This window comes from Orbicella faveolata, unplaced genomic scaffold, assembly GCF_042242905.1.
Source record: "Orbicella faveolata isolate gen_17 unplaced genomic scaffold, um_ofav_v1 contig_25, whole genome shotgun sequence".
Taxonomy (NCBI): Eukaryota; Metazoa; Cnidaria; class Anthozoa; order Scleractinia; family Merulinidae; genus Orbicella; species Orbicella faveolata.
The window spans coordinates 26,981,029-26,992,564 of NW_028301553.1; the positions used below are offsets into that span (position 1 = coordinate 26,981,029).

The 11,536-nt window shown below is 39.4% G+C and overlaps 1 protein-coding gene across 1 annotated transcript; it reads right to left on the bottom strand.

The window, feature by feature from the left end:
- Nucleotides 1-1,969: 1,969 nt before the first annotated feature.
- Nucleotides 1,970-3,640, bottom strand: LOC149109704 (uncharacterized). The gene has a single exon (XM_089295015.1). The coding sequence runs from the start codon at nt 3,359-3,361 to the stop codon at nt 2,393-2,395; it is 969 nt and encodes a 322-aa protein (XP_089151141.1). The 5' UTR covers nt 3,362-3,640; the 3' UTR covers nt 1,970-2,392.
- Between the last annotated feature and the right edge of the window lie 7,896 nt (nt 3,641-11,536).

Sequence of the window (11,536 nt, forward strand, 5' to 3'; positions counted from 1 at the left end):
GCCCCATTAGATTGAGGGTGATAGGGTGGAACCAACGTGTGCTTGATGCCGTTTTTGCGCCTGAATTCGGCAAATTCAGTGGACGTAAACTGTGGTCCGTTGTCAGACACCACCTCTTCAGATAAACCATGAGTAGCAAAAATTAAACAGAGCTCATCAATAGTCCGTTCAGTAGTTGTAGAGCTCATATGTTTCACTTCAATCCACTTTGAGTGGCTATCGATTACAACAAGGAAGTAATCATTACCCTTCTGACAGAAATCAATATGGATCCGTTGAAATGGTCTAGTTGGCCACTTCCATGGGATCAGGGGTGCACTGGGTGGGGCATTTCTAACATTTTGGCATACTGTACATACTCTCACTGCTTCCTCAATTTCCTGATCCATTTTTGGCCACCACATGCATGTACGAGCAATTGCTTTCATACCACATATACCAGGGTATTCCCAATGCAACTGCCCCAGCATTTTGGCTCTAAAGATTGGTGGAATAACACCCTAGAGCCCCAAAGGACACAATCCTGTTCACAGGACAGCTCATTTCTTCTATTATGATAGGGTTTGAGGGTCTCATCAGGACACCCTTCTGGCCAACCTGACATCACAAATTGATGTACCTTACCAAGTACAGGATCTACAAGGGTTGCCTTTCCTATATCTTCTGCAGTGATTGGAAAATCATCATCAATTACACTCACACTGTAGACCACACCCTCACTTCCCACTGTGGAGTCCTCATGTGGTAGCCTTGAGAGAGCATCACAGTTGGCATGGTCTTCAAATCTTTTGTATTCAATCTCATAGTCATACGCCGAAAGTACTAGAGCTCACCTCTGCATTCGAGCTGCTGGTAGTGTGGGGATAGCGGATTTTGGATTGTAAATTGCCAACAATGGTTTGCGATCAGTGATCAGGGTAAATTTACGCCCATACAAAAACTGGTGAAATTTTTTTACACCAAAAACAATTGATAATGCTTCACGCTCAATTTGTGCATAGTTCCTTTCACTTGAACTCAGTGTCCGAGAGGGATAGGCTATTGGCCTCTCCTGGCCATCATCCATCACATGGCTAATAACTGCTCCAATTCCATAGCTGGACGCATCACAAGCAAGTCTCAGTTCACGGTCCCCATCATAATCCACCAACAGTGCATCACTGGTGAGACCTTGTTTACAAGCTTCGTATGCTTGCTGACACTCTTTTGTCCATGTCCACTGGACACCCTTTTTGAGGAGCTCATGTAATGGTGCTAGTGTGGTTGCTAAACCTGGTAGAAATGGATGATAGTACTGGACCATGCCCAAAAAAGATCTCAACTCACTGACGTTTTGTGGTACTGGTACCCTTTTTACAGCATCCACTTTTTCCTCAACTGGATGCAAACCTTCAGCATCTATCTTCAAACCCAAATAGACAACTTCCCTCTTCAGAAATTCACACTTTGCCATCTTCAAATGCAGGTTGTATTTATGCAACCTCTCCAATACCTCAGCCAGGATTTTGATATTCTCCTGCCAACTGACACCACCAATAAGAATGTCATCCTGCTTACACACACATTTTTCTATTCCTTGCAAAATCATATCCATTTTAGCTTGGAATATTTTAGGTGCTGATTTAACCCCATATGGTAATTTGGTGTAGGAATAGAGTCCCTTGTGTGTGCTAATTGTCAGGTACTCACGACTTGCTTTGTCAACACTTAGCTGAGCATATGCATGGGACAAATCAAGTTTGCTGAAAAATTTTGATCCCGAGAGGGCAGCATACAAGTCCTGTTGAGTGGGAAGGGGATACAGCTAATCTTCAACAGCTGAGTTGATGGTTACTTTGTAGTCCCCACAAATTCTAACCGATTTGTCAGCCTTTGGCACAACTACTATTGGGCTTTCCCAGTCTGATCTGTCAGTTTTAACGATTACCCCATTTTTCTCTAATTTATCCAACTCCTTTTCAACTTCATCTTTTTGTGCATATGGAACCCTACGTGGCTTAATAAATATGGGCTTTGCACCATCTTTCATGGTGATGCGTGCTTCCAACCCTTTCATGCCCTCATAGCTATCTTTGAACAACTCACTGTGTTTAACTAGTAATCCATCAAGTTGACTTTCGGCACTTTCCAACTCGGATCTTGTTAAACTAAATATTTCACCCCACTCAAGCCTTATATGGTTTAACCAATTTCTTCCCAGCAAAGTAGGCTTCTTCTCATAATCAGCTACAATAATTGGCAATGCATATTCATGGCCCTTGTACACTACATCACACAGCATTTCACAACACACTGTAAGGGTTTCACCCGTATAGGTTTTCAATTCAACTTTTGACGGACGAAGTGGAAAATTACTGAATTTCTGAGAATGTGTGCTCTTACTCATTATTGATTAATCAGCTGCAGTGTCTACTTCCATTGCACATGGTGAACCATTTGTGGTCATTTCTACAGTATAACTTTTGTTGGTAGGATTATCTGTACCAACTGCATACATGGAATAAATACCTAATTCATCATTATCATCACAACCTTCTGTGTTTGATTCTAAGACACTATGAACAGTACCTTTAGCTCCTGGTTGTTTTGTTTTCATGCTAGACTCAACATCTTTACTGCGACAAACTGATGCAAGGTGACCTACTTTGCTACATTTGTAGCATTTTGTTGACTTAAATTTACACTTAGGTGCAGCATGCTTACCACCACAACGGTAACATGAGGGTTCCTTAGTGTTTACAGTTTCCAGTTTATTTACTATGCCTTGGCTGTCATCACTTGCACTGACAGGACGAAATTCTTGGGTGTTCTTCTCTGCCATCTCCATTGACTTTGCAATCTGGCACGCTTTCTCAAAAGAAAGATCCTCGGTGTTCAAAAGTTTATTCTGTATTTTGGGATTGTTCAATCCGCACACAAAACGGTCTCTCAGAGCTCGGTTGAGAAACTCCCCATAGTTACAATGAATCGATAACTTCTTCAAGGCCACAATAAAGTCACTGATGGATTCGTCTTGTTTTTGATAGCGGGTTCCAAAATGAAAACTCTCTGCTATCTCCAATGGCGCACGATTGTAATGTTTCTCCAATGCTTTGACAATGTCCGCAAAAGGAGTGTCTTTTGGTTTCACTGGTGCCAGCAGATTGCTCAGGGTAGAATATGCTTCGGGTCCAATCTCAGTCAGAAAGATAGCACGTTTTCTATTTGCAACTGCGAGATTGGCTTCCTCTTTACCCTCGCCTGTTTCTTCTATGATATTATTTGCCATGAAGAACATTTCCATTCTTTCCACATAGGAACGAAAAGTCTCTCGCTCAGGGCTGAACTCGCCGACACGACCAAACAATCCAATTCCCGCCATTTTGATAGCACGTGCTCAAACTTTGATCAAGTTGCCTCGGTCGAAAACAAACCTTTTTCCTGATACAGAGAAAATCAAAACTTCACTGGATTTCTCATGCGTCTTCGTGCATGTAGAGTATCCCATCCTCGTCGCCAAAATGAAACATACTAGCAAAAGTATGGCTTGGTGACATAACAACACAAGTTCACGAGGCTTGCTCAACACAACAACTTTATTCTCTAAGCATCTTGGGTAATACAACAGCTTAACACAACTTCCGGTTACGAATATATTACAGGTGGGATTCTTCCGACACGTGTGACACGATTGAAACGAAAAAGCGCAAGAAGAATCAGGTTACAAAACGCAAGAACACGCGAATTTCATATATGCTGTGATCTATTCCTTTTCATCCAAATATAAATTTGAGCCAAAGCTTTAGCATTTTCACATATCGCGAAGGACGCGTCCTCTACACATGCAGTCTGTTAACATTCTAGAGACATTTAATGCGTACTAGTACAGAATTTATAAGATAGAATTCTGCTCCTACAATTTCCACATCTTTCAATTTTCGCGATCAGATAAAGGGGACGTTCATGTGCACCGTGTTATGTGAAACATAGTTCAGATCAGTATGTGCTTTTTTGTCACGATCCCTTATCACACCTCGCCATCGATGCGTCACCATGCATGAAGTTATAGGGTTTATTTTTGCTTTTATTTACAACTTCGGGATTAATATTGCGGTGGCAAAGAAACAACTGCGCTTGTCTGCCGCATTAATCACAGCAGTTGCCGCAAGATTCTTGGTGTCAATAAACATTCTATAGCGTGTAGTATCGTTGGATGTTTTTAAAGCCTTGAAGTATTTGGGCAAGCCTGTTCGGTTTGTCAAAATACAAATGACGAGTAAAAATTTACAGCGGTACTACACACACAAAAAGTTCCTTTTCTTTTTTGTTAAATTTATATTTCCCGATATCAAGTTATTTTTAACAATATTTATTTTTAAACTAGCCTCCCTTTTGTCTAACCCTACCCATTCTTATCTCTTTTTTCCCTTATCCCGTCCTCTAACATTTCCAGCCTTTTTTCTTTACCCCTAGTATGCCTCTTAACCCTTTAAGTCACGATTCATTTCCTTCACTACCCCTCTGTTGGCTTCCAGCATCTCCCCCCTCCCTATGTCTCCGAAGTTCGCCTCCCCGTAGACTTCCAAGGACTCCCCTCGTTGACCCCGAAATTTCTCCCCCCCGTTGTCTTCCAAGGACACCCCCTTTGACTCCAAATGCCCCTACTGTCCATGGACTGCCCCCCCATTTTCAGCGCACTAGTCCCCTTACGTATTTTTTCTTCTTTGTATTTTCTTTTCCCTACCTGGACTCGAACCTCCCGTTCTCAAACGAATCCCCTCACCTACTACACCACACCGTACTCTGTTGAAAACACTCATCTCTTTTCTTAGTATCATACCTTACTGGTCCCAGTCTTAACTCTACCAATATCCAAAAGACAAGCTCTAGTGCTCGATTGAGGGTCGATCGTGACGGTGAGACAATAATTTGATGTAAACAAGAATGTCGCGGAATGATGCTCGCACAGCAAATGATTTAAGGATTCTCAGAATAAAACTACGCGCCTTACAACTGTGGTGACGCAAATATGTTAGGCAGGAAACTAAAATCCCCAGAGATTAAAGCTCGATGTGTTATTAATTCGTTCTTTATGCTCTGTATTGACAACAAATATAAGTCTTTTGCTGATATTTACCGTCTCTCACTGGCTTGCAAACCTTAGCGTAGGTTAAGGTAAAGGTACTGAACACTGATTCGGGACCTGCCAAATGAAGAGACATGAATTTTACTGGTCTTTATTTTTGTTTTTATTTTTATTTTCCATAGATTTCGTAGACAGGTCCACCAAAGCAGGCGACTTTGAGATATGTGTCCAATGGTTCCAGCCAGAACTCGACTGTATGTCCGTGGGAGATCCCGAGGACACACCTGACGGTCACAGCCAAGCCGAGCTGTTTGGTTCTTGTACACCTTTAACAACAAGGCCCTGGACTTGACAGTAAACCCAGTCTCCGGCCAAGCCAAAGTCGGCTGTATCACGTGATAGAGTCTCGTGCTTAGGCCCTCCACGAGGAAGCTCATGGTAACGTTCGAAGCTGCCGAGAATGACCTGGTGCTGCCTGTGTAGAGCTCACAGACGCAGTTGGAATTACTGATCAGAGTAAAGGTAACTTTTAGCATTTAGCATCTGAACCCCCAGTTTTGCTGTTTGTTTACTTGAGAATACATCTTCATTCATTTATAGCGTAGAGGGCAAGATATCTGAATTCCGATTGGTTTAGATAAAGTGCTGTTTTCTGAAGCAACATATTAGAGACCTTTAGATCCACGTTTACCGCAAACGTCAAACTGCGGTTTGAGGTTAGACGTTTGCCGCTCGGCATTTGGACGTAAACAGATTTAGATTGAAGTCAATTGGAGCAAATAGAAATCATCCTGTCAATACAGTAGAAATTGTCAAAATAGCACCGAATTTGAAAAAAAAAAAATGTTTTCTAGCATGTGTAGTTTTCTAAAGAACTAAAGCATCATTAAAACACACATTCGACTTAAGCCGCCGCCATATTGGATTTCCACTTAGGATAAGTGCCTTTCTTCAAATAACAACAAAACGCTAGGTAATTACTTATTTGCCTGAAACATTCATCCGATTTGTAGAAAAAGGGTCACTTTATTCGCTTTCAGCATTTGTACGTGGCATAAAATACAATTCAAGGCAATAAAGCTTGTGGTAAATGACTTACGTGAAAACCTGCTTCTTGACGTTCAAAACGCGAGTCGAAAACTTCAAATGTGACGTCTGGCTCTGGTCACGTGATCCTTAGCGGTTAACCGTTCGTGGGAAACGTGAATCTAAAAGTTTCTAATACCGACGAAGAACGAGACCTTCCCGACGATTTTTGAACGCCATCAAAAAGGTCACCGAATTTTCCCGGTCCCCCGTAAAGTCTGCGTTCGAGCCTTGTGAACCATCAGGCTTGCGCTTAAGCCCTGGCCAATCGATCGCAACATTTCAACGCAGCATATCGCAACATTGTTGGGCGCAACATATTGCGTGCGTTTCGCCACTCTGTTGCGACGTGTTGCGACATTTTGGGTGCTGCAAATCGAACTAGTGCGCATGCCCTGGCGCAACATTGTTGCACGAACATGGCCAAACGAGTACAACATCATGCAATATCCACAAATGTAGCGTGAAAAATTTGACAATTTTCAAACTTGAGCCAACAACACCCAACATGTCGCAACACATCGCAATACATAGAATACATAACAGGGTGGCCAAACGCGCGCAACTTGTTGCGGCCAACAATGTTGCGATATGTTGCGTTGAAATGTCGCGATCGTTTGGCAGGGGCTTTAGGGAAATAAAACTAGAGAAATCGCATCGATGTTTAGAGATAGATAATTTTAAATTTCTTTTCTTTTTTTCCCCTGGGAACCAAGTTAGAATTTTTTTAAAATTGTTCTATTTGCATTGCAAATATTTTTTACGCTCATTTGATATTCATGTTGCTCGCCACGTTTGCACGAAGTGTTTGGAAGTTCGGTCTCTTGGTTCAAAATTTGCCCAGCGACTTTTCTAAATTAGAAGAATCGTTGCCAAACATGTCAAACAGATAAAAACCCTTGTTAAAGAAACCCTCTGGAACGAAAGTGGATCGTATGTGGTACTTGAGAGCCGGAAACGGCAAGCGAGCTCAAGTTGCGAAGTGAGCTCACAAATACTTTTGACTTGCTCAAGGTATGTGTAAGAAACTTTACGCTTTATTACTCATTTTACGTCAGACCGTTAAAATAACTTCAAAAAAGTCGATACGTTTATTTATCTAAAATGGATAAACAATTCATGCCGGTATAGCACAACTAATTTTATACTGATGCTGAGATGTAAATACTTAGTAGTTATCAATAACGAACAAGGAGAAGGACTGAATTGAAACGGTTCCCGATACAGCTTTGGTTCATATTTTGCAGCTTTTCTCCTTCATAATGTTTGTCAAATTCGTCATGTTTCCTTACGATAAGATCATATTGTCTTTTAATTTGTACTTCTTATCAGGCAATGAAACCAAAGATGAAGACACTGGAAAAGTGAAAGATCATTGATGGAGCAAAATAATGCTATGGCAGGTCAGTTCACGTTTCCCTTACTCTTGCATGGAGTTAGAAAGTGCGTACGGTGTACAATGATCTACAATGGGGTTAAGAGGGACCTGCTCGTGTCTAAATCCCTATTCTCCTATAAGTCTAAGGCTGATGTGGCTTGCTCTCTAAATATTGTGATTGATGTATTATTTATTTATGTACTGGCATCACTTTTTGTTGCTTAATGTTACTCTGAAACGAAACCATAACCAGTTATAATTTGCTCATGAAATCGTATTTTGTGTTATTCAGGCAGACTTGCTCATCAAGTGAAGAATTAGAACAGAGGAAGATCTAAGATGGACCTATATACATCTCCAGCAGGTCAGTTCATGTTTTCCTAAATTTTGAATGGAGTTATATAGCTAGTCATATACATATACAATACAGAGAAGAGTAACCAGGTTTGGCAAATAACCTGTTCTTGTTTATAATTTCTTTGCCCAATAAGAGCATTGCTTTTAGTTTGCGTTACGTTACGCGGTATGTTTTGCTGTACGTTTTGCGTTACCTAAGGAGATTATTACTATTAATAATTTTGTTCATCGAGATGTCTTTTGTATTTGACGGCAGGTAGACATCTATTACGGAGACGGATGACATCGCTACAGTGAAAGATCAGTGGTGGAGTCAAAGACATCTACGATGCAGGGTCAGTTGATGTTTCACTTTACCTGGAATAAGGTTCCAAAAGTAACTGGCCTTTTGTTTGTTTATTTGTTACAGTCAAAATCCATATTTTTGCTGCGAATTTTTTTCTTTGCACTAAAAAAGCAAATGTCGTTTAGTCACGTTATGTTAAAATGGCCGAACATAACTACTAGACTTTCTGCAAATAAACAAAAACTGATTAGCTTGTTTATATTTATATATGTTGCCATGGCAACGGCACATACTTCAGCTAAGCTATCAAAAAAAAAACACAAGTCTGGGTTGTTAACTGGCGTGTTGTGATGTTTGGCGACCAAAGGATCAAGGGTTTCCGAAAAAAAACGTAACTAGAGCCACTAGCAAGTTGTTCAACAAATTAAATAAACTTTTGTATCTCTTTTCAGATAAAGTTGACGCCCATATAGTCATGGCATTGAAGTAGTGAAAGATCAATGGTGGAGTCAAAAGTATCTATGGCAGGTCAGTTAATTTTTTGTAATCTAAAACCGAGTAACAAATTTAAAGAGGCACGGTTGTTGCTACGTACCTGAACGCATCGTCATGGCGACCATCTGGCGTAACAACTGTTCGGGAACTGTAAAAATCATGTTTTGATCTCAATGTTCTTACTGACAACTGACAGATGATTCCAAATTTTAAAAGACAAAATGCCGTTTTGATCTCAGCATCGTTACTGACAACTCGGCATGATTTCAAATTTTCAGTAACAGATAATTTTTTTCTTCTCGAGATCATAAACGATAACTGGCCGGAGATAATTCCAAATTTTACTTCAAAGTATGTTTCGAACTCAACATTCTTATTGGCAGCAAACAGATTACTCCAAATTTCACGGATGAATAATATGTTTTGATTTCAACATCGTTACTGATAAACTGACAGATAAATACAAAATGAAACTTGTGCTGTACGTTTTCTGGGACAGATACCTTTAGCTCACAGATGGTTTGAAAGTAATTGCTTACAGATTGTTCCGAGTTTTAACATTTTTTCTGATGACTTGTAGATCAGATGTCTACAGATAATTATAAATGACAAATCTTATGTTTTAATGTCGGTATCTTTATCGACAGTTTTTACCAAATTTTACCGATGAATCATGTTTTGATCTCAGCACCCTTCTCACGACTAACAGATTAACTGAGAAATAACTTTATCTATCTAGACATCTATCTAGACACAGAAAAAAAAAATATATGACTGAGGCAAAGTTTACGGATTAATTCTCTTCCTAGGTATTTAGCAGTGTTTCACTTCCTTCATTCAAAAAGAAAATAACAACAACAACAACACTTATTTGCTCAAAAAAAAAAAAAAGGAAAGAAGGATACATTAATATGAAGCTCACAAATATGGCATTAGCTGCCCATAACAACCATGTGGCTAGAAAAAATTAAGCAGCTATCTATACAAATACGATTAATAAAAATAACGGTCATGTGTATTAAATATACAGCAAAAGTAACTTATTAAATAGAGATATAAACATAGAGCAGTTTTTAATTGAATGTCGTAAACCCAAAACCAAAGTAACCATTCTGGCCGATCAAAAGGGACACAGGCAATAAACTGAACCGATCAAAACTCGAAGTAATTACCTGTAGCCGCTCTGACACGAAGCGCGGGAAAAAGTGTGCGAACGCGTCACGATTGGTTTTGGTTTTACTTCTGGCTGGTTGAAAAAGTAGCACGAGTTTTTTTAAGCCAATCGTGTGGCCTACTTAATACAAAATCAGTTACTTTTCGACACTCAAATGAAAACCGCCCTATAAAACAAAGTTAAACGCTAATATTACAACAAGGCAAAAAAACAACAACAACAACAACAACAACAACAAAAACAAAAACAAAAAATCTGATCGAGGCAAGTGTCTTGGTTTGCCTCAGACTGGTTACGCCCGTGAAATCAGCTAAAAAGCAGAGCTTTCTTTAAATCCTTAGAACTTAGATGTTCTGATCAAAAACAAAAATAGCTTTCTTTTTAAAATAGAAGAAGGAAGAAATTTTCTTGGTCCTAAGTGAGACAAAAGACATGAACGATTTTTTCGTATGGTGAAAGAGAAACTGGTTGACAAATAGTCGCAGAGTTTATTCTGTTTATTCAAAAAGTGAACTGTTTATTCTTTATCGAATTAGGCAAAATTAGAGCAGCTGCAAATCGTTGAAATGTCCTCGAAAATTTAACTGAGACTTCTTATAGTTAAAGATGTTCATGTTATCATCAAAAGATTGTTTGTTTTACTGGGTCGGCCGAGCAAAAGTATATTTTTTTTTCCTCCTGTTCGAAAGAACTCTCGTCCTAAGTTTACATAACGTGAACCTAGTACAGTACGTAAATTGCAAATTTAGCGGAACCAAAGAAGAAGGTTTACAATGGTAACTGTTGCTTAATCCTGTTAATCTTCACCTGAGCTTCTGTTACAAAATCTACAAATTTATTAAACAGCAACAACAGCAACAACAGCTACAACCAAAAAGACCATTCTTGAATGAAATATTTTTACCGTTAATTTGTTTTTAAAGCGTTTCAATTTTCGGGTTCGAAACCAGTGCTCTGGTCTAGCCAGTCTGCAAATTTAACTAAATTCCTCTCTGTTTAAAGAACAACGAAATTCAATGAGTATCTTGTAACAATTACTATTTAAATCGATTTTGCAAATAATGTTGATTTAGCTAATGGAGATTTTCTGATCTATTTGCTTAAAAAATGTGATTTAAATCTAATTTCTCCCTGCAAAATCTGCACATTGTCAACAAACAGGTGATGAGAATATCTAGACAAGGTTCATGGGATAGGATGAGGAAAGCTTGACGTAGTTAAAAAATTAAAAGTGAAACAACTCGAAGCTTTACTATGACTGATATATTAAACATTTTTCTTTCTTTCTTTCAGGTTTTCTGACCATACGACTAAGGGAAGATGAAAGCAAAGACAAGACACTGGAGGCAATACTAAGAAGACAGGGCACTAAAGACAAGGCATAATACAGAGGGGACCAAAGTAAGACCGATTGAGAGAGTTTTTCAAGCCGAAAAAATAGGACGTGTAAGATAGGATTTTTTCTTGGGACTAAACGTTCGGATCGGAAAAGTTTCAGCTCGCAATTAAGCAAAACACGAAGGCTTTCTATGAAAAAGGACCGGCCCAAGAAATGATTTACAATTACGTTTTGTATGGAATGTTTCGTTAATAAATTTCCATCCAGTTTTAATCTTTTGCCTTTGTTCACGATGCGAGAGTTTGGTGGATTATGTGACTGACGCGTACGTGACTCTTGAGCATCAGTGGTGTTGC